Source organism: Physella acuta, unplaced genomic scaffold, assembly GCF_028476545.2.
Source record: "Physella acuta isolate Inbredline_101_S28 unplaced genomic scaffold, ASM2847654v3 ptg000328l, whole genome shotgun sequence".
NCBI lineage: Eukaryota > Metazoa > Mollusca > Gastropoda > Physidae > Physella > Physella acuta.
In genome coordinates, this window is record NW_026731847.1 from 155,428 (window position 1) to 180,382 (window position 24,955).

At 35.1% G+C, this 24,955-nt stretch overlaps 1 protein-coding gene across 2 annotated transcripts; it reads right to left on the minus strand.

The window, feature by feature from the left end:
- Positions 1-3,002: 3,002 nt before the first annotated feature.
- Positions 3,003-24,304, minus strand: LOC131940735 (calcium-binding mitochondrial carrier protein SCaMC-2). Of its 2 annotated transcripts, XM_059299505.1 has the most exons (11): positions 24,233-24,304; positions 23,639-23,825; positions 20,930-21,056; positions 20,673-20,760; positions 19,998-20,109; positions 5,768-5,926; positions 5,172-5,324; positions 4,927-5,037; positions 4,632-4,799; positions 4,185-4,329; positions 3,003-3,755 (listed from the first exon to the last, which is right to left on the minus strand). In XM_059299505.1, exons 2-11 carry the CDS (start codon positions 23,819-23,821, stop codon positions 3,571-3,573), a joined length of 1,431 nt encoding a protein of 476 aa, XP_059155488.1. In that variant the 5' UTR covers positions 23,822-23,825; positions 24,233-24,304; the 3' UTR covers positions 3,003-3,570. The 2 variants fall into 2 exon arrangements, with proteins under 2 accessions (XP_059155488.1, XP_059155487.1); XM_059299504.1 differs by lacking the exon at positions 24,233-24,304 and having other exon boundaries at positions 23,639-23,895.
- Positions 24,305-24,955: the final 651 nt, after the last annotated feature.

Here is a 24,955-nt window from a genome sequence, read left to right on the forward strand (position 1 = left end):
TAAATCTAGATGTTATTAGCAAAAAAAGTGAGAGTATACGTTTTAAACTAATGGATTTAGTATAAAAAAAAGTACTAAAACATACTTTACTCAGTTTACTGATAGATTCTATCTGGATTGTAGCCGAGCCTAGCCTGCTCTGTAAAATACAAAGCATTGCAGTTTATAGCAGTTTTAAAACTTTATTGACTGCTGATTTCATCACCCACTATAAAAATAGTGCAACTATTGTCTTGACACGGTACTTAGTGCCAAAAGAAGTCTAATTTATTATGTTACACAGACTTTCGTCAAATATTTATCTAGTTCAACCGAATTATTTTTAGCCACAAGTAGGCCTAGTATAAAATATTGAAATCTAGATCTAGTTGCTAAATATTAAATTATAGGCCTACACAATTTAAATATTGATCTATGTTAGAATTAGACTAGTCGTCCTCCCAAAATGAGGCCACACACCTCCGAACTGGTTGTGTTTAGACTTTATTGTCGAGGTCTAAAGTGGGGTTAAAATGGTGTGCGTCAAAATGGTGACGTATTCTTTTTTGAAATACAATAAAATTGCTTTAAAAATAGTAATTTCCGTAAGAACTATAATAATTTATATCGTTATTTTTACGTCTGTGTGAGTATAACTTGGGGGGGGGGGGGGGGGCTGTTAAAATTATAGACTACAAACTTAATAACTGGCCCATTTACTTACTACTATGCATAAATAATCACCCAACATAGGCATTATGTGACTGGTACAGGACACCTTTGCAAATGTAAGTGTTTTTTTTTTTACTGTAATGATGGACAAGTAAAAAAAATGTCAAAGTTTTAAAGCATACATCTAGATCTTAATTTTTATCAATCCACTCTTGCACTTTCAAGGCATGGCACTATAGTTTCGAGTAGTCAATTTTAATAAATTTTATATATTTGATATGTTCTGCATCAAATAAGCCTGCAGTGGTTGTTTGCACAGTAAATAACCTATAACTTTAAGTGCAGGGGGTGGGGTGCTTTTGTTATTCAAAGAACAAAGACAAATAATAACCAATTTTCTTTTAATAAGGTCACTAAATTATAATAGCTTGTATGAGCAACCATTGCTTTTATTAAAGAAAGCAGTTGTTTTATTTTCAGTGCATTTAAAATTTGCTTCTGAAAAATGTGATACATATTTTACCAATTTTTTTGTCAGTAAACTGGTTTTGAGTATTAGTGACTAAATCTAGGTTTGTGTAATCAAACTTAAATGCATATTGAGTTAGGAAAGATTGTCAAGGGATAGTATCCATTTGCATCTACAATAACTTTTTGTTCGAAAGCTGCACATCTAAAAAGAAATCACCCACTCCTACAGCACAAAGGGATTCCATTCTGTCACTACTATAAATGAACTGACAAACACTGCAACAGAAAAAAAAATATTCACAAAACAAATTAAAATGAAATGTCTTATTTATTATTATTGTCTTTTAAAAGATAAGACAGACAGGGCAAATACATTATATAAGAGAATCATTGTACAATAAGACATGGCTGACAGTACAGGCAAAACAAATGCAAATAGACACATATTCATTTCTTACTCCACCAAACATCTATACACTATTTTCAGAAGTGACTAATCAAGAAACTATATTTAGTCACAATCAACATAATTTCACTTATTTCTTGTCATAGTTTTCTAACAAAAAAAAAAGCTTTATCTGTACAGAAATGTTTGTAGATATTTATTCTACAAAGATAAGGTATACAGTAACTCAAAAGTGTGGTTATTCTGTTTTATAGTGTTTAAAAAGAAAAAAAAAATTACCCTGTTAGGTGGGCATTTATTTTCTTTAATAGTGTGTTATGTGTAGAATAATTTCTGAAAGAATTCTGAAGAATATATACAAGTTTATGATGTAAGTAAAAAGTTTATTCATTTTCATAGGTCACATAATGGTTTTTATTCATGCATTATAAAATGCATTGAATTTACAGTAAGAATGTTGCCCCACAAACATAAAATTGTAATCATGTAAGGTTTCCTAAAGAGTAAATACAAAGATTAACATCTCCATTCTTTTCACATCAGCCGTTATGACAGTTCAAGGGTTAACAAGCAATATTCATGATCAAAATTTAATTTTAGATTTTTGTCAACCCAAGCAAGCATTTCCCTTCACCATTTCCAAGCTCAAATAAATGCATAGCAAAGAGAAACATCTGAGCTTAGACGAAGAAGATAAATAAGCGCATCAGGTTTGGTCCCCAGATGACAGAAGATTGACTTTAGTTAGAATGGAAATGACTTTTTTATTTTGTCAGTATTTGTGCACTCTTACTAGTGAACAGCTGTGATGTATATTTTTTAAATGGTAAATTACAAATTCTAGATGTTGATGGTTGTTTAAATCACAAAAATGTTTTCTTTAAATGTGCAAAGTTACATGGTAACAAGCAAAAACATGTACAACAAAATTATATACATTCTTTTTCTACACTTGCAGAGTAATGAAGAGGTTGATTTAACATAAATCTGATAAATATCTAGACAAAATAAAACCTGCATGTTGCTACAGAACTTAATAGAGAAGTGGATTCCAAAGTACCACAATTATAAATACTACCGAAAGATGATCCACCAGTCAGTTAAGTATATACCACCAATAATAAATTACAGTGAATCTCATCTTATTCATCACAGGTAATATATACAGTAAACAATGCAGTAGCTGACTTTGTACTCTACCTATCCACTACTAAAAAAAGAGCACTCATGAAAATACAGAAGATAACTGACATTTATACTTCTTTATAAAACATTTGTTCTGTCAACAAACAAACAGGTTAGATATATATGTTTATATAGATTGTTTAGTAAAAATATATAAAGGAATGACAATATTTCATACAATGTGAATTATGTAAAAGATTAATAAACACCTAGACAAAAAAAACTTGTGCAATCAGTTTAGAAATTTGAATTGCCTAAAACATGTTAATAATATTGTACTTCCATAATAATAAGTTCCATCTAAAATTTAAAAACTATTTAAGCCATGATTTGTACTGAAATAAAAATTTCTGGTATTTCAAAAGGTATAACCTTGAAATACAAAAAAAAAAAAAGCTAGTGAAAATTGTGGGAATCTAAACTACATAAGCAACAACACCTATATGTCGTGTTAAAATATTTTTGATAAAGATGACTAAATACTGTCAAAAAAGTGTTGAATAAAAAACAATGAACCTACTAACCAAAACATGTTGGACTACTGACATTGTAATTCAAAGTAAAGTAATAAGATAGTCATAATAAAGTAATCAATGACATCAGCAGTGAGATCACAACAAAAGATATTAACATCAGTTCTTTGACTTTATAAATGAGACAGTAAAACTGATTTTTCTTTTACCACCTACTAACAAAATTCCATACTTATTTTCACTAGACATAATGAATGTAATCAGATTTTGCAAGAATACTTTGTGCAAAAGCAATCTGTATGAACTAGCAAGTTTTAAAAAAATCTTATCGTCTAAAAAGCCGTAAGTCCCTAACAAAGTGAATCAACAAATGTATGAAAAAACCTAAGACATTTTTATACCCATGGCTGAACGGACTTGCTCATACACAACATAGCTTATACTAACAGCTGGTGCCACCTTGAGAAAGTTGGGTGCAATACCCCTGTACAACCCCTTGGGTCCATCATGCTTTAAGATGTACTTGAACTGCCCAGTCATTGTGTCCTTTTTAACAGATCCTGATTGGGCTGTGAAAAATGGCGATGTGGTTAACACTTTAGTCACTAAATAAACCATTACTTAGTGTAGATGTGCATACTATTATAAAATAAGCAGCGCTTCAAAAGACAAAACTTGTATACCCTACCAGTGGTCCTACAATGTATAAATTTAACAGCTAAAGTTAAAAATCATTGAATACAGCACCACACTAAACATTACTTTAATCTCACTATGTATGTTGCAAAAATTAAACAAGCTGAGCTATTCTTATTTATTCAGAATGTGTATGCCATATCTTGAATGTTCTTGGCTTGAAAACTCATATTTAAGGACTGATAATCTATGGTGCTCAGAACAAACTCAGCTATATATGCAAGACAACAACTGATTAAAATTTTCAAAGTAAATTGGTATAAGAGCATTTGGAACATTTACAAATAAAAAAAACAACTCACCTTGTGCTTGTAGCCTTGTTCTAACAAGTGACAGGGGATAACTGGCTAGTTGACCACAAGTACTGCTAACAGTTCCACACACCAATAAGGCCATAATGCCAGGGTCCTGGCCTTTATTTTTCTGCATGTAAAGCTTCTTTAAAGTCTGTCAATAAAAAATACTAACTATATAAAATCTGTACAAATTATGTAATATGCAACTGAAATATAAAAATAGAAGTTTACATTTATAGATCGTACAAGATTCTAGCAGTTATTTTTAAAAATTATAAATGCATACATAGACAAATATTTGTAAGCGTAAAAACAAAACACATTTTTCAGGCCTCGTTATCACAGAAGAAATTGTTTAGACTATAATGAAACACCAAATCTTGATGCTAAATCATAAATGTAGGCAGCCCTGTGTATAAACACTAAAATATTCTATAAGTTGTTTTAACATACCTCATAGATAGCTAAGTCAATACCAGCATATGGGATAATGCCAAGCAAGTTGGGGACATAACCTCTATAGAAACTGCCAAGTCCTTCATGTTTAGCAACTTTTCTTGCACAATCGAAAATTCCATTGTACTGACCAGTCTTACGGAGAGCAAGTCTTGTCTTTAACACCTAAAAGTCAATGAACATAAAATTAAATTATATAAAATTTAAAAAATAAAGAAAATATTAAGTATGAATGTTAAGAGTTGCACATTATACACACAATTTAACATGAATTGGAAGAAGAAAAACGTACCTCCATTGGATAAATCAAAGTCTGTGAGATAGCTCCAGCAGCTGATCCTGACAGAAGCCTTTCTATCACACCAAGCTCTTTATTTGAGTCACCCTTAAACAATGCTTTAATCTGTCGCAAGAAGAATTAGAGCACTTATTACAATGTACAAATACAGCATGCAACCTAAAACTCTGACAACAATGTTGACAACATCAAATAATATATCAAATATTATATCACTAAAAGTATGATCAATTTAATACCTGTTCATAGGCCATGAACTTGATGGCAGACTCCGGTGCAATTTTAATCACATTAACACCATTTCCTCTCCACAGAGACTTAATTCCTCCCTCTTCAAGCATTTGTTTGAACCCAGATCTGATAGTTAGGTTGTTTTTACTTGATCCATGTACCTGAGAGCATTTTTAAATAAATTATTAATTACTATTCATTTCTTGGACGCAAGATTTTATCTTCAATGTATGTCTTGGGTGTAGTCCACCAAGTATTAAATTTCTGCATATTTTTTTGTCATGTGTATTGTATTTGTCAAGTAATTTGTGGGTTGGAAACAAAGAAAAAAACTTAATAACAAAACAATATGATGCTCTCGCAAGCCAAAATGATAAAAGTGGTATAACCACACAGAAGGAAATAGCCCAAGTAAAGAGGACACACATGATAAATTTAAGTCATTCCTAGAGTACAGTAATGGAATAGTCTCTCCAATATGTGTATAACTGAAGAATGTGAATCATCAGTCTAAAACACGTGATGTATGAATAACTCATAATAAAAATAAATCCAAAAGTCTACAGTTTTATTTTAAAAAATGTATAGATAAACTATTACACACCTGCAACAAAACTTTCAACCTGTCTAGTGGTGCGGTGGCTGTTCTAGAAACAGCTCCAGCAGCTCCCCCTGCAACAAGGTGCCGCCACCACATACCAGTTTTAAGTTCAGTCTCTGTGAAATCATCTGGAACCAAACCATTCTCACCTATGTCTATGATCTATAAAAAAAATGGAGAGTTTAAATGGTTTATTTTGGTTAAGAAATGAAGTATAGAGAAACTGTAAAAATATACTATTTAAAAACCCAAATGATATGCCTTTTTAAATACTATAAAAATATGGTTAGTATCAAATACAATACCTCTTCAGAAATAAAACCATAATTCTTGTAAAAGTTCCGATGCTTCGGAGCATCAGCCTCCTCCATCTGAATCAGATCTATGTCTACAAACATCTGCATATGGCTCTCTCAGAAGAGTACTTCAGAAATAACTCAAACATGAATACACACAATATTGCACTTCTTATTTTGTAAAGCTTCCTGCCAGTTTTTGAAAGTTTCCTTAGAAAGATCTGTTTTTGAAACCAATCACATTGACTATATCCACACAGTTTTCACTTTTAAACTTCAACAGTTGTCTTTGTTTTCAAAGTTGAAAGTTTGCCTTTGGACTTCACAAATATTTACAACACTATGTTATCAATATTACACATAATACACAAGAGTAATGGGATTTGAGAATGTCATAAATTATTCTATACAAGTCACACAATTTCTTCCTTTGCTTCTCAAAACAGATTAATACTTATAGAAATTTGAGATTTCTTTCCTGAGTGAATTGATTTCAAGCTTTTGATTTAAAAAAATAATTTGTGACATAGAAAGACCAATGTAGTTCAAAACAACCTATATAACGGAATGACTAGGACACTGCTACCGTGGTAGCAACCTGGGTATAAATAACACGATAACACCTAACAAGTGTTCACAGGGTTCTAATGAGCCTAACCACAGATAGTTTGTTCTCAATTTTTCCACAAAAGTATGCAGCATGTGCTTTCGAAATAAGCACATTGTCACAAACAGCTGTACAGGACACAGATTTTACAGTTCATTGTTTCTGAAAGTTTTAGATTTTCCGCACCACCATACTTTGAAGATGTTTTGGAAATGGTGAAATATTTCAAATATTCAATTTAAAAATGTCAGGCCTGGTAAACTGTTTTCAGCATGTAGGATCAGTCATCAACAATCTGAAACATTAAAAGATAAGATTTACTTCATTTTAGAATTATTAACCTTTTAAACTGGCCTTTGAACAGTTAATATCAGTGTAGTGTCTAATCCTTGTAACTATTTTTAGGCAGAACTTTAAGAACCTTTTGCTAAAAGCTGCTAACAATGTATCTTTTGACTCAGTATGTACTGGTACTAGTTCGTACTTCTATGAAACATGTCAGAATTATCATATTTAAAATTTCCTCCATTTTATTTTTAACTGCTGCGTTTCTACTTTATTTTTAGATTAGTCGTTTTTGGAATAGCTTTTTAACTGGTTAGATCTGCCAGCAACTGACTGTTAGACATTTTCTAAATAAACAAGGCAACAAACACAACTGACTAAGAAAACTATTTTAAATAATTTAAAAGCTATGGATTATTTTAACTTTTGAGAAATTTGTAAAAAGCTGATTATTAGGCACCTTGTACTAAAATATCTATAACTATTACTATTTTAGGCATTATTAGTCTGAGACAAAATTATGAAGTAAAAGTAAAAGATTACTCGTGATAGAATCTAGACCTCTAAACTAGATAGGGCCTAATAGATTCGATAATGAAAAATTAAGTGATAGCCTAGCATAGAATGAAATAAATCTAGAATAAAGGATCATTCCAACATTCTAATCTAAAATGAATTTGGTTTTTGCTGAACTTAACTAAAGATTTACTTTATTTGACGTTTTAGTGTTTTCTGTAGTTAAATAAAAAACCAAAATCATTTAGTTGGTTATGTATTGTCACTGTAAATCTACTACATAAGCAAGACTTTAACTAATTACTAGGCCATATGCTTTAAAAAGTAGGCTATAGGCCCCTAATTTTATTTTTAAATTTCAACATCAAAGCTTTAAGTACAAATCACTAAAGCTGGGTTTTCAAAAGATCGATCACTTAATTTCTGTACAACCAACAAATGCTTGTCTTACTAAGGTGAAACATCAGGTTATAATAAATAATTAACGGTTAGCCTAAATTTACTAAATTTAGTAGGACTATCTAATAAAATTTATTTAGGCTAATAGGCCCACTAAGTTTTAATTTTATGTCTACCACTGTGATGGCTAAATTGACAAAAACACTTTCTAGATGTTTTATCCATGCCAAGTCAACAATGATTGAATTGTCAGTTGATTTGAAATTTTGGTAATCTATCGTTTTGGGTACGTAAAATCGCCCGCGGCTATTTATGTACGAAAACGTTACCTCATTGTCAAGGCTTTAATAGAAGTATATTGTCATACTTTTGTGTCAAATATTATAGATAAATGAATAATAAACATAAATCAATGGCTAAATATATCGATATAGGCCAGAAATTAACTTTAAACAGCAGTGTCTGAGAGCAAGATTTGCTATATAGTATAAAAACAGCAGCCATTTGTAAAATAGAGTGGCTTCCCCCTGAATCTGGCGCTAAAAGCTTATAAAAATAAAATTTAGACAAGATGGCTGCTATAGTAAATGAGCATGGTTGCATCTGTTGGAAACATCGCTAGTCTTCATTTATTACGGAAAAGTTTTAATTCAATTGTTTAAAAACAGGTAGGCCTACATAAATGAATCAAGGAAACATTTTTGAATTTTTTAAAACATAAATCCTCCTCAAAATGTGAATAAATTAGGGTAAAGGAGGGCGTTAAGAGCCACACTTTTTAGCACCTGTACATTTTTAAAGATTTCTACTAATCTAAGAATTTTTTAGTATTGAAAATATGGCAAAATTATTTTAACATATCTTACACAATATAAAAATAATAACAAAGTCTATTAAATATACTTTAAATGGGTTTAATTGAACATTGATTATCATACCCCCAAAATCAGCATTTGGGGTGAAAGGAGCCGGGCAATGGGGCAATAAGTATTATCTCCTAGTTTAGACTAACTCTGAAATAAAAATAATTAATTTCTAACCCCAAAATAGTTAGTGCTGTGTACACACACTTTAACTGATAATAGCTATCACTAGGCCCCAATGGGCCCAGTCTACAATTGATACAATTGCAGGTGTACATAGGGCCTAAGCCCTAAAGTCTAGTAGTTTACAGTAGGCACATTAGTATGCCTAGTGTGTAGCTAGTATACTAGTGTGTAGCTGTCCAAAGTTAACATTCTTGTATGTAAAAAGGGGTGGTACTAACTAATATGCCTTAATGCTTTCCCCTGATAAGCCATGTGTGCTATACATTACATAACATGACATGGAGGTGAGAAATGTTGAGGGGAGAGCAGTGGTACTGGTTTCCACTTTGTTCTCCTTGCTGGACCCTGAGGGCCATAAATTACATAAGGAGATGCTATCTCTGGTTGGCTGAGATCTAAGAACTAAGTCCATGCTACCTACAAAGGGATAAGTTTTATGGTGGGTTAGATACAGGTGGGGGCTGGGTATCATGGGGGTGAGAAATTGTGAGGGGAGAGCAGTGGTACTGATTCCTCTTTGGTCTCCACCCTGCTAGACCATGAAGGTCATATATTACATAACATGCCACCCCAGATTGTCTGAGATCTGTAACTGTAATCCATGTTACCTACAAAGAGATGAAGTTTTATGGTTGGCCAGAAACTGGTGGGGGCTGGGTATCATGGGGGTAAGACATTGTAAGGGGGGAGCAGTGGTATTAATGTGTCTGTTTACTTCCCTGCTGGACCATGAGGGTCATAAATTACATAACATACCACCCCAGATTGGCTGAGACCTAAGAACATTTATTCCTGTTACCTACAAAGAGATTAGAAGTTTTATGGTTGGTTAGAAACAGGTGGGGGCTGAGTCGGCTGTATTGCCCCTTAGGGGTAATAAGTACGTGTACCATTTTAAAAATTACCTTGCTAACATCAGATGGCTGAATTTTTACTTTTTAGCAGGTTAGAATTGTAGTTCTATCATTTAGACACAAGTCTGTTTAACAGTAAATACATTTTGTGTTAACTATTCCTATACCAGTGTCATATTCAGTGGTATAATAAATGAGAAACTTGCACATAGGGTTTCAAGAGCCACATAAGAGTATCTGTTATAACTTTTCTAAAGAGGCAAGCTAGTGGACAAAATTAATGTATTCATGTAGATTTAGTTATTATCTAACAAATAAAACCATTATGGTAATGATCAGTCAAGTTTTACTCTGATAATGATAAAAACTTTATAGCATGGTAAAATGGGACAAATGTCGGCCATTTTGTTTTGACACCAATAATCACTGTGCAAAAAAAATTCACCAAAATAAAACTTTTCTAGCCATAGCTATAAAAATAGTGTTAAAATGTACAACAACCAATACTCTAATACAGGAACAAAGAATTGGCTTGAAAAACTCATTTGGTTTATTACAAAGTGAAGTTTCCCAAGTTATGTCTAATTGGAAAAAAAGTTCACAAAATGGTTTTATGGAGATGAGAAATTTTAGGGAAAGAGCAGTGGGATTAAATCCTGTCTCATCCTCTCCCTATTGGACCAAGTGGGTCACAAATTACATAAAATGAATCCTCTGCTTCTCTGTTATCAAAGAACAGCAGTGGTTGTTACCTCAGAAGTAGATTAGCAGTGTTATTGGGGGTTTTGTGGGGGTGGGGTGTTGATTGGGGCTTAATACCACACGGCTCTTAACGCCCTCCTTTACCCTATTAAAATTTAAGGAGTCACCTGTTTTTCACATTACAAATCGCGGGCGATTTTACGTACCCAAAACGATAGATTACCGAAATTTTAATTTAATAATTTCAATTGATTTGTGATGGTGAGATTTTAATGTATCAATTCCATGGCGTAGGCGGCCGTAAACTCACCAAAATGCACAAGCATAAAAATCTGATATCTACGTTATAATAAATAGATCTAGACTAGGTCCAACACTTGACGAAATTATTGCGACGCCTTTTAAATCCAGTCTCAGTGAAGTCCAGGTCTAAAGACCTAACCTAAATCTAGAATCTAGCAGTTTCTAATTCTATTCTATTTCCGCTGCTCCATTGATTTCGTCTTCGGCCCTTCCGCCGCATAATTATAATAATAATATACTCGCAGCGTACGGATTAAGTTTAAATTATAGAAATATTACTTTCTTTTATTCACGATTTTAATTTTAACTTACCGAAAATGTTAACACTAGTCTGTATTAAAGATTTCTAGTCCAGACATACACGACCACTTCTACACGTGAATATGTGCGTAGGCCTAGGAAGGACAAACGAAAAATACAGTTCGCTAATAACTAATCTTTTTCGCTGAAGACTTCTAAATGAACGAGTTACACCGGCTTAGGCTAGGCCTAGATAGGCTAAATCTAGATCTAAATACCGGCATCAAGAAATAAATTAAAACATCTAGATCTAGATTAGTGTAATAGTGTAGGCCTGCAGATTTTATAAAACTTTTTATGTACATTTAAAACAACCAGAGGTTTTAGGTTCATTTTGTTTATAACGTCATATTTACAAGAAAGCCTAATTATAATTGGTCGTTTAAAATAAACTCGATATTTATTTTAAAAGGATAGGCCTTGATTAGATAATATAAAGCCAAGACCTACATTACTCCAAACAGGTTTTTTACGGTAGGCCTAGATCCATTTACTTTCGGTGAAAAACAAAAATTAGTCCGCATTGGACAAACAACCCAATCAATAAATCCATGCAGCGGTACAAAGGTCAACCAACACTGGCTCATAGACTACATATAGAAAAAATATCAAAACATCAAAGTCCAAAGCCGATTGTTATTTAGTGTACAGGAAAATAAGGCACCGTTATCTAACTGTTCTACTTCGGTGGATAGCATGGCGGCAAATCGTGATAGACGCATAACCCTATTTTTAGTTAATAAAGTAATAAATATCACATACATATCAATGGGGGAAGGCGGTGAGGGTGACAGTTTTTTTTTAGAAGTTAGTGGATCGTATCGCTTTGTAAGTATTTATGTAAGGCCCAACATATGCACAAAATTGACGAAATCTTGGCAACACAAACAACCCAGATGATCTTCAAAAGATATATGTGACAGACAGATATAATTTTATAGATGATTATAGAAAGAGCAGGAATATATTTACAGAACACAAAGCCGCTCACAATTCATCAAAACATTGCATAGCTTAGCGAAAAATTCTAACAATCCTCAGGAAAGCGGAGGACTATTTGATACTTTTGTTGTAAGGAATAGGCCATGGGAACAGAACATTACTCCCCCCCCCCCCACAACCTTGGTTCATTTAGTCCCACGCAGCCTAACCAACCCCCCCCCCCCTCCCCCTGACAAAATAAAATATCCTTCCACTCATTGATTACAACAACACAAGTAAGGGTTTGGGCTAATGCAACAGGCAGTGAGTTCTAGTGTTAGCATTCTCTATAGTGTATAATATTTTACAATAGAAACGGCCAATAGAATATCCTCGCAAGTTACGAAATACACCCATTTTTTGTTGATTAATGAAAACGTGCCCCCCGACAGCTGAATGTTACGTAACGTTGTTACATAATATTTCTTGTGTACTCCATCGGTCATTGCCGGCAACAGATATAAGATCTACATGTTACCGACAAAAAATGGAAAAATCGACCAACAAAACAGAGTATTCTTGACCGGGGGAAGGGTGTAAATTTACACGGGATAGGGTAATGTCCTAGAACCATAAGAAACATGGCGGTCGTTTAACCATTAATACATAAAACACCGAATAGCTGGCAAGTATTACAAAACAATAAAGGGTATTGCTCCATTTCTTTAGAAAAATCACTACTGAGTGATAGAGTGCACTTTAGCTTCGAGGTCATTGACCTTGGTCTAGTAGAAGAGAGGGGGAATGTGGGAGGGTTTAACAAATTTTCACGGCACAACAGGTAAGTGCAGGTTGAGTAACTCGAATCAGTTTTATTTATACACAGCCGTTTAAAATATAAGGGGTGGGGTTAGAGGGGATGGCTTGTTTTAAAAAGGTAAAGCTTTCACATCGACAAAACAAGCCTTCAAAGACAGCCATTGCTAACTAGATTTGACACACATGACAGGACTAGCTAAACCCAAAGATCCGGCCATTACCCCCCACAAGCTACAAGCAGTTTCGTGGCTTTATGTATTAGGGTAGAGGTCGGCAACCTATCCTCTATGTACAGCTCTTTTATATACTTCTTATACAATGTGTATATTAAATAATTTATGGCCAAGGCTATTCCCAGCCGGTTGGGAATAGCCGTATTGGGGCTATTCCCAGCCGGTTGGGAATAGCCGTATTGGGGCTATTCCCAGCCGACTGTGAATAGCCCCAATACGGCTATTCACAGTCGGCTGTCGTTTCATGCTAAATACGACTGTGAATAATATCTTAAAATAATAAAAGCATTTATTGTGACTGGGGAATGAGGTATAGATTAAGAGAGCAGTGCTATTTTTATTTTGTTATAAAAAAGTTATTACAATTAAAGTTTAGTTTAGCTTTTAGGCTAATATCAGATATAGCTGCTACAGGCTACGTAGGTCATAGATGATCAATTATGCACTCTAAATCTATACACTAGAATATAATCAGCTATAATTCACAGTTTCCATCACACTTTTGTGTTTTTTCCTCTCTCTTTTTTTTTTTTTGCTGATATGCCAACAATAACGTCACAAAAAAAAATAACAAAAGTAACCCTTCTATGAGTAACATAAGTAACTGAAAAAATATTTTGATATTAAGATTGAAAGGCATAAGAGTCATAGCAATAGGGCATCTGATGGATTTGAACCCACACCTTCTGGCACGGCAGCCACTCCCAATGACCGCTCGACCACATATCTTCATGCCTAGTTAGGTATTTTTAACATTAAATCTATCAAAAACGGTCACGTGAATACGACTGTGAATAGCCCCAATACGGCTATTCACAGTCGACTGTGAATAGACACTTCGATAATTTATTTAGCAACACAGTAATGTCGGAGTTCGTCTAAAATTACCTGGTAATAAAACAATGCACAAAAGATAAATTCATTATGCTCAATCCTATTTCCCTGTTATTTTCTAAACTTGAAAAGAAACGTGTGGAATACATTTAATTAAAACAAGAATCAAAGTATTCAATAGTTACCAATTGACATGTTATACATCATTGTGTTGGAAATCTATTCCTACATTACATAAACAATTAAAACCGAAGAAGTTAGAACAAGGATGGAACTTCATAACGAGCAGCGTTTCTTCCAGACTTTTTTCTCGGGGGGGGGGGGGGGGGGGGCACTTGAAATTTTCGGGGGGGTGGAAGTGGCGGACACTAGTAAAAGTGTATGTTTACTATATAAAAGCTATCTCGTTCGGGGGGGGGGGGGGGACGCCCCCCCCCCCCCCGAAGAGATGCCTGGAAGAAACACTGATAACGAGATTCCCACTGCTCCTATCTATTAGTACTAAACCATAGCCAAGGGAACGAACTATGTAGAATCAGCGTTGAGCTTGATTCTAGTCCGACTTTATTACGACACAAGATAGAACCTCATACTTTTCTCAACAAGCAGTTTGGTGAGTGCTGAGTCTTGAAATCAATATCCTCCATTTCAGAGATATGACCACGACTTGGGGTAAATGCGTGCATGTTGACAAGGGGGGGGGGTACCTGATTCGGTATTAGTATTTCCGTGTATTCGGAAGAAACCGTCTAATGCAAGCTCCTTAGATTCAGTCATCAGTGCAATATCAGAGGGGGTGGGGAGGGGTGGGGGTGTAGGCTGAGATGACGAAGTTTTAAAAAGTGTGTTGTCGTTAATGGATGACCCAACAGCTAGATTCTAGATCTGATACAACAACAACAAAAAATTAAAAATGGGGGGTAGAGAAAAGATAAAAATGAAACCAAAGCGTTACACATTTTAAACAGCCATCAAATACCTCTACACCGCTAATAATTGGAGAGAAAAAAAATGAAGACGTCCATGACCTTGAATGAAAACATGCCCCGCAACAGCTGAATGTTACGTAACGTTACACAATATGCTGACTGGATGAAAGAAACGAACTTGAGGCCAGGGTTTTTTTTCAGTCATTTTTCTACGGGTGGAGTGGGGTCGCATTTCACCTCGCAGGAAGGGGTGGGGGTTGGTTAGAGTATGCATTTTCTCCCCGAATATAAATTATATTTTTGAATTTTCGTCCGGCGGAAGGAAGGGTGGTCAGTGTTTCTTTCAGACATTTTTTGGGAGGGGGGGGGGAGGCAGGAGCCACATCAATCTTTTAAATAATACTATCTAGGATTAGAGTATAGATCTATATCCAAACCAATCCATGAAAACCTAACGGCAGCTAGCTACGTTCTTGATACTAACTAACAAACGCACATCCCCATTCCCTTCCTAGATGAGGCTAATGTTGGACAGAAAATAAACCACGAACAAAATATAAGGTCTACAACTTTCCAGTTGGTAAATTGTGCACGGAAACCAAAACAAATTTTACGCCAAGAAAAACATTCAAGTAAGTGTTAGATTGAAGGACACGTGAATGTCATGCGCAGTAGTTTATTTTAATCATGTGACATCCGCGTGGTCCTATAAACTGTTATCACTGCAGGTAGTTTCATGCTACCAAAACAAACATGAAGGGAACAGCCATCAAACACAATTGTGTAACACCCGTAAATCTTTAAGACATGTGGTAACAATCTAGGCATTGAATTAGGCGTGCTAGAAATTTAAGAAATAATGTAATACTGATTTATAAATACACTACGTTTTAACTCTTTAAGTGTTACATGTAGCCTACCTAACGGGGACTATAGAAATTATAAACAGTTTTTCTGTTTAGGCATCTATCCGAGGATGCGCCCCCACCCCCCCCCCTCACCCCCACTCCCTTCGAATAGAAAAATTAAATTTAAAAAAAATAGTTTATTCCACACACCCCCTCCCCCAGGGTCGACCATAAATGACATCACACTCGTAGGGGAAGGGGATTTTGAGGGGGTGAGAATAGACTGTGTTGTGACGTCATTTTATGGGTGGTGGGGGGTGGGGTCTAGCTTACTGTGACCGAGGGGAGGTAAAAATCGTCCAAAAAAGCGTGACGACACTTATGGATGACACCCCTACCACCACCCCGATTGCAAAATATCGGAAAGAATTCATGGTTATTAATATACTTTGTTTCAATAATTAAGAAGGAGGAAGTGGCGCTGGGTGGGTCACACACTGCGAAAAGCTTACCCAAATGTTATACGCCAAGTGCTTGAGTGGAACCCCCAGGGAAAGCGGAAGAGAGGGCGCCCAAGACAGACCTGGAGGCGGAGTCTTCTTGAAGAACTGAAGCCAACAGGGATGTCTTGGGAGATGACAAAATTAATAGCCGGGGATCGGACTAAATGGAAGGAAATGGTGGAGACCCTATGTTCCATAAGGAACAAAGAGGACTAAGTCAATAAGTCAATATTGGTCGACATACAAATACTAGACCAAAGAAATGGATTTCTTGCAGCTTTGAAAATGCACGAGATGGGAGAGCGACTACTTTCAGGAAGTTTTGTGGCTACACCATCTTCGCTTTGTCCAAATAAATAGATAACAAGCAAGAAAACCAGATATACCAATGATTGCTCATTGAAAACTCTACCTAGAGGGTCAAGCACAACGAAATCTCAGTAATGTTCAGTCACAGATATCAGATTCTCTATCAGGCTGACCCAACTAATACGTTTTTTTAGGCTTCTCTTGGAAAAATAAAATTAAACTTTTACCAGTATCATCACCCCCACCCATTTTTAACAGAAGAAAAAAAGACAAAGAAACGCTGTACAAGCTACACTGTTTAACACAAACTAAATTTCACTTCAATTTGTTATCACATCACATACGAATGTGGTTTCTAAAAAATAGGCTAGGCATAAGGCATTATTAGCCCCTCTAATTGATCCGCAATGATGCATGTTTACAAATTGCGTCAGAAACAAACAACACAGCGTGTAATAAACCCTTAAACACAACCTAAGACACTCGCCATGTATTGACTAGTAACCTACTCAACAGTGAAATATACACTAGCCAGCACTTAACAGTGGACTAACAAACTGATTTCCAAAGCGTAGTGCGTCTTTAGGTTAGATAAATGAATAAACAGTGTCATTGTCCGTTATCGTAGCTGATATTAATGATAAACCAAGAGTTTACTACACGACAATGTGTACTAAAGTAATTAACTAAAGCCATTGGGCATATCTGATGAAACGCAACTGCGTAGCTATCTTCGGTTGGACTGCATTATGTAGGCCCTACCCGAAATAAAATATGCCTCTGTACAATTTCCAACTATGTTACAGTTTTTACTGGTTTTAAGAGGAGAAAATAATATCGAGGTGAGAAATAGAATGGCTGGTCACATTTAAGGCATTTGGTGTAGCCCATAGGCCTACACTGTCAGTTATTGATAAACAGACAAGAGAATAAAAGCTTTGGTACTTTATTCAGACGATACAATGTGATTGCCACTTGTCTAGATCTTACACCCCCTCTCCCTCCAAGTATTAGGCAATGCAAGTTGGGTTTTTTAACACACCTGCAGAGCGCGGTAATATTTAACTATGAGAACTAGGTCAGCGATAGTGTAGGTATCCCAATCATGCTACGGTGTATTGAACAGCACACGAGAAAGTGCTGAGTCAAGTGGCTAACACTAACAAATCTAAATCTAACACCTCAAATGGACAAATACTGAAGTGAGAATTTCCTATTGATTCTAGATCTAGGCCTATATCTATATTCTACCTTGTGTATACACACACAAAAAGTTTTCTTGTGTAGATCAGGCCTATATAAATGCTGAACAAAACACTAACCAGTAGGCCTAATTATTAATTAGGTCTAGCCTAATTACTTTTTAATGAAGGCATTTAATTAGAGCAATCTAGAGGCTAGATTGAAATTTTGGTAAACACTGTAAAATATAAGTCAATATCATATTATTAATATGATTAAGATAGTCTAGTACTAGCCTAATTAACTGTTGACCCTAAACTATAGTTTATCAGACGAATCGGTAATGAAAATACGTAAACAAGTTTATGATTATGATACATGGCGAGCAAATAGGCCTACTGAAATAACACTTATTAGGCCGAATTATAATCAACAGAACTTAATTTAGTTAGTCTTGCTTGTAGTCCTACTATTTATTTACACTGCTTAGTACTTAGAGATCTAGTATCACTTATAGTGGCAGGTAACATTCATACCTGATTACTAGATTCTCTAAACTTTAAATCAATGAAGTTAAAGGCTACTCACCTCACTGTGAACTGCAACTCTCCAACCAAGGCCTTCTGGTGAACTGACCAAGAGACGTTCAGACGGTCAATACATCAGCATCCGACACACTACACACGACACTACCCAACACACTGCCGTGCTAGCGAATGAAAAACAATTTCCCGATCGAAACCCCACGGCGAAATCCGAATTTTTCCAGTTCCGTGAAAAAAAGAAAATAGTGGAGTGTGCAGGTCACTTGCGATCAGCTGGTCTTGACGCGAGTGGTCGTCCGGAACTCTACGTCACACGCCCGGTGTTGACACGTGACACCCGGCGACAGGTGGGGTGATGAGGGGAGGGGTGGCGGGGTATTGTAAGAGTTACTTAATCAGCAGTGTAGCACCCCAGGGTACACAAAACATTTTGGACCAGTGACAGGGTTTTCTTTTCTTCTTTGGAAACTAGGTCAGTACTCTCCCCTACCTCTGGCTATTTATAACCCAGGCAAGTAAGACTAAGACTTGTCTTAGAGGTAACAATAGTGTGTCAATAGTTGCCTACTGCCTCAGGCTACATTCTAAACTCCAGTAAGTTTTAACTTTAAAAATAAATACCTTACAATGGCGTCATCTATTGGGGTTTGTAAAATTCAATTGTATAAAAACATTGGTTGTTAGAAATATGGAGAAATAAATTAACTCATATCAAATAATTAACATTTTTTCACTTCATACTTATTCAAGTTTTTTTTTTTTAAATTTAGGCTTATATGAATAATAAAGATATATAACTATGCTAAAGAGTACCATGAATAAATTAGCTTAATGTGGTTGATTTAAGGCAGGGGTTCCCAACCTTTTTTCACTCTAGAGCATATTCTAAAATACCGGTAAGGTGGCGGGCACCACCTATTTTAAATCGACAAACTCCTTCCAGAGGCGTAGCGAACCTTCCCGTCATCCGTGGACAAAACTTTCGATTTGCACCCCCCCCCCCCCTCAGACTTTCGATTTGCACCCCCTACAACCTTTCAATAATGTTTATGAAAAAAATTCTGTCTCTGTCGAATAGTGAGAGGCGGGCACATACGAATCGTTCGGCGGGCGCCATGGCTGGGAACCCCTGATTTAAGGGATCAACCACTTTCCATCCAGGTCTAGTTATTTACAATAGGCCTATTTCATCAAAATGCTTAGTAAAATCTAAATCATAGTCAAATTTCATTTTTAAATGGGTGTATTAAAGGGTGTTAAAACTCAATATTAAAACATTTTTTTTTATTAATCATTTTAAAAGGGTGAATGAACTCAAATTGAGCATTTTATTTTGATTTCTTTCTTTTAAAAAGTGCAGTATTTTACCAATCAATGAAATAATCACTCAATGATGGTAGCTATTCACCATGATAAATAAAGGTGAATCATAGAAATATGGAGTTGTTAATAATTAAGGATAATGGCTTTTTGGCATATAGATTAATGGATGCATGAGGACAAATTAAAAAAAAGGAAGATACTTAAAGATACTCTCAGAATACCAAACACAATTAAAGAGAATGCGAACTTGTAGAGCAATTAAGATAATAAAGAGACAGAAACCAATTTGATGAGAAGAAAATTTTATTCATAATGCGTAGCATAAATCATTCCATATAATAATGTTACCTTTGATAAAATATACAGGCAAATCATATGGGTTTTTAAAAGCATACAAATAATTTAATTTAAATCTTATATACTTAAAATTATTAAATCTGTTGTTACATATAAAGTTTGAATAAAAAAGGACTTACTGATGAATGCCTCCAGTAGTGAAGTATGTCATGTATGCTTTGACTAGGAGTCAAGATAAGGTACTCTCTCCATTCATTCCAGTCAATTTTCAACGTTCCATCCTTGTCCATTCTAGTCAAGTGTAAGGGAGGTAACCAAGTAATTACATAAAATGCTAGTTGTTAAATATTATTACCTCCCTTTGAAAATACAAAAACATTCAACTTTGTAACCTGTATATATAATTCTCTACTTGGATACCCTAGAAAACACCAAGCTGTAAGCGTGCCTAGCAGCCCCCTCTCTTCCTCTCTAAGCATATCATGGTCTTGGGAGCTGTGGTTCACGCACAATGTTTACAATCGTAGAGCCGGGTTTAGTGATGGCTATTAGGGGCAGATAATTTAGTTTGAAACGATTTTAAACTTAGGGGAGGTAATTAAGAGGAGGCTGCTTTCACGGGGGGGGGGGGGGGGGGGGGTAGGGTAGGAGTTGGGGGAAAGGAGGGTGTGGGGTTATCATCCTTAACGGCCTCTTGATAGTGTTTTAAAGCAAATATTTTCAGTGGCAGCATTGGTACTGTCGAATTTACAAATTATAAATTACTGAAAAGTAGAAAATAAAACAACTAAATGGCGGCGTATGATACGCAGCAGGTCGGCTCGTTCAGTTTAAACTTCCAAAAAAAATCTCACCTTTTTAACAACTTTTCAGCCTCAGATAATTCAAGATGGACGCCGAGTTTCTTAAAAGATTCCACAATTTCAGCAGCATCAACAAAGCCTGGAAGAAATAGAAATGAATAAGCTGGTAAGAAAAACACACATTTATTTAAGTGTTTAAAATGATTGTTTAAATATCAGAAAAAAGATTTAGTTTCTTATTACAATTGTGTATATCGAATGATCTTTCTTAACAAATGCACAATTTAATTTAAGCTAAGAGAACTTACCATCTGAATTTGTGTCAATTTTCTTGAAGTAGGATCTAAGCTCCGCCTCGTGGTCAGTAACATATCTGACAAACTCTTCAAAGTTGATTTTGCCATCTAAATTTTTATCATATTTTTCAAAGAATTTCTGAAAGTAGAAAAACAGTAACTGACTAAACAAGTATCAACAAGTTATTTAATTAAATGTTCTGTTTTAGTTTTTTATCATATAAATGCAGCAGTAAAAGATTATTCATTAGATAAAATTAAAAGATTATTAATTAGAAAAAGCTATAGTAAAAGATTATTCATTAGATAAAAGCAGCAGTTAAAGATTATTAATTAGATAAAAGCAACAGTAAAAGATTACTTAGAAAATATTTCAAACTCCTGTTATCAACAACTAGTTATTCCTATTTCCTTCCTAGCTAGGAGGGGATTTTTTAATGTTTCTAGTTGTAACATATGAGGAATTACAAATTCTTATTTTTAAATATGTAAATCTAAATTTAAAACTAGATGTTCTATTTTTACTGAAATTCAAAACTAGCCAGTTAAAAATACCACCCAACATCCGTGCAATGGCTGTAGCTTTCATCAAGGTATCCAACAGCTGTTTTTTTTTTTTAAACTGCACAACTGCTAATTTTATGTAACTAAACATTTTTTTACTGCTCAACTCTAAGGTTACACTTTTTAAGTTTAGTTTAATGTTTTACACAGCTGTAAGTGTAAGCAAATGATGATCTAGAGTCAATGGGTCAAAGAGCTAGTCATGTAAAATCATGTCAGGAATACTTAACTTTGTTTACAGAATACAAAGTATTTAATATGGAAATAGTGTACAAACATGCAAAACTATTCAGTTATTTGCACAAGAAAAAATTATGTGTAGATATATACTAATATATAGTTTTGCTGATAACTAATGTTTTGAATCATTCTGTCATTAATGTGAACATAATTAAAGACTATCAGTACATTAATCAAATTGTTTGACGACACAAATTTAAAATTCCTCCAGAATTAAAATTAATCTACAAAACAAGTTGTATTTTGTTGCTGTTATTTGAACTCAGCATAGCTACTTTAGGGTTGGTTTTCTTATTTGTGATTTGTATTGATAAAAAGATGGGATGGCATGGTGGAATAGTAGCGCATACGACTGCTAACCCGAAAGTCTCAAATCGGGGTTCAAGTCTATAGAAGGTTCATGGTTCCACTGGGTACCTAGTTTGTTAGGGAAAGTAAAGGTGGCTGGGCATTGCGCTGACCACGCTACCCTTCATAATTCAGAGGTCATGGAAAAAGGTGAACTCTACTTTACCTGCCCCATGGACCATCAGGTTAGAAAGGGAACTTTACTTACTGATGAAGAGACTAAAGAAAGACAATCCAGCAAGACAGTTCTGATAATAGTGCTCAAAAACTGTCATGACTTAAAAGATTACTTGGTTGACTTGAAAAACTATTATTATCTTATGCAACAAAAAGTAGTATGGTATATCATACAGAAAACCCCAAAGGAAAAGGCAGACATAATCTTAGATGATAGAGGATGTGGAGATAGACCTATGACAGATCCAGGAGATAATTCTGAAAATAAGAAGAAGATGGTGAAGCTGGCTAAAGCTATACAGCCACATAGATAAAAGGATGCTTTAATCGCTTGAAAGTTCTCTCTTATCTCAAGTACTGGATGTTTAGGTACATACTCTAGCACAAATTATGGGATGGTGTGGTTCAGTGTTTCTTCCAGACTTTCTCCGGGTGGGGGGGGGTTTACTTTCTTCGGGGGGGGGGGGGGACGAAGAGATGCCTGGAAGAAACTCTGGTGTGGTTGAATGATAGAGTGTTTGGCTGCGCTTGGACTTGTGAGTGTATGTGTCCCTGAATCTACCCCAGCAGATATATTTTATCAGCTTTAAAAAAAGATGTTATTTGTCTTTTCCTTTTTAGGAATCCATTTATTTTAAAGAAATACAGTAAAGCTGATTCAATGTACAAAAGTTAGATCTAGAATCTGCATGGTTTTAGTCTTAACTGGAAAACAATAACCATAATTATACATTAAATTAAATTATAATAAATGGTGTTTTTTTTTCTCTAAATTTTTAATCCTTTAAATTTAAAAATACAAAACTAAACAACGTCATTGCATTGTCAAATTTACATATAAACTACTATAAGCTTACAAACATAAAATAAAACACTTTTTCATAATCCTAAGTTAAGTAAATAAGCAAAAAATAAATTTCCTTTTTTTTTTTTACATTTTTTCCCTTGATGATTAATCAGTAATAGATCTAGATTGATGTAGAATTTAGAAAAGATCTAGAGTCTGGAATCTAGACTCTATCTAGATAGATCTAGTCTACTTCAAGTTTACGGAATACTGAGGAATATTTCACTCAGTGCGAGTGCGTGCTTTTGGTACTCGACACTTTACTGGACTTTACTCGTGAAATACTGACTGCTGAGAAGCACAGCCGTGCAAAATCAGGCTAAACAATTAAAATTAATTAATTAATTGTTTGCGTAGCAATTGCAAATTATAATGATAACTTGGGTATTTTTAACCGATTTATTTCATGAATTTCTTTGTCGAGTTTCTTGGCTAGTAATTTAGTTTAGACTTTAGACTAGAGGTGTTGTTTATACGGTGTTGATAAGGAAGGAGTGGCATTATTTTTAAAAACATTTCCGCATCGAAATTTTTGTTTAACTTACCTCTGCGTGACCAGGAATCTGGGGTAGCTGCATAGCAGACATAGCCTTCTTTAAATCATTTAAATCCAGCTTTCCATCTTGATTTATATCTAGCTTCGAAAAGAATTCGTGCAGTGTTTTTTCTTCCTCTGGCGAAAGCGGAATCTCCTCCTCTTTCGCATTTTCAGTAGCTTTTGTCGCCATTTTGCTGCGTAGGATAAAAGTTGTTTATGGATTATTCTTAGACCTACATTCCCTGTCAGAGGGACATATCGCAGTGTCGGGCAAAATTTTGCCATAACACCGGTTGGTTCATACTTGCTATTTTTTTTTACCTGTTATTTTAGGCTAGGTTGCACTTAGCCTTTTGCTGTTTCAGCCTTAGCTTTTGAGCAATAGTAAAATAAAATTATTAGATCAAGGCTAAGTTGATATTTAAAAAAAAACATTTTTTAATAACCGGATATATTAGTAACTGTATTGTAAAGTTAATAATGTAGCTGTTTTCTGTAAGCACTGTGCTGCAGTTTCTAACGGTAATTGCGTAATAGTGGGGGGGGGGGGGAGTAGTCTGATAGAAATAATTAAAAAAATAAATTCTGCTAGACGTCTTACCTTTGCAATTTTTAGCCGGCAACTAGATTCTAGGTCTAGATGTGTTCGTCTAACTTTTTTGTATAACGTATTGGAAATCCTTGTGAGATTACCGTGGGCTACGGTCTGATAAAGTCGACCTATAGGGGGAACCGGTTTCAATGCTGTAGTGGTAGATCTAGGCCTAGATCTATCTCTAAATGTTTGCAACTTTTAATATGGTCGGATCGGCTCGATTCATTCCGATCTGCCGAGTCTTTTCAAGTTTGATAAAGATAAACATTTTTAGAACACGTATTCGAGCTTGAAAGTTAAACACGTAACTCTTTCAACGGGTTTTTTACAAGCGTTTTTTTTTATGCGTTGGCCCAGTAAACACTAGTTTATTAATGACATCCATAAACTGCTGATGCAAACAAAACAAAAACGCAATTTATTAACTTGATCAAAATCCACACCTTTGATTAACAATTAATAAGCTATTTGGATAAGACACTCGCAGTACAGAGACTGATTAATGAGAGGAGGGGGGGGTGGCAAACAAGCAAAGCCAGGCTCCCACCCAGTGTTTCTTCCAGACTTTTCTCCTGGGGGTGTCAGAGGGGGAGGGAGCACTTGATTTTTTATGGGAGGGGGGGGGGCGGACATTGGTAAAAGTATGTTTTCTAAATAAATTCCACTTCGTTGGGGGGGGGGGGGGGGGGGGCGGTAGACTCTCTCTCCCCCCCCCCCCCCAAGAGATGC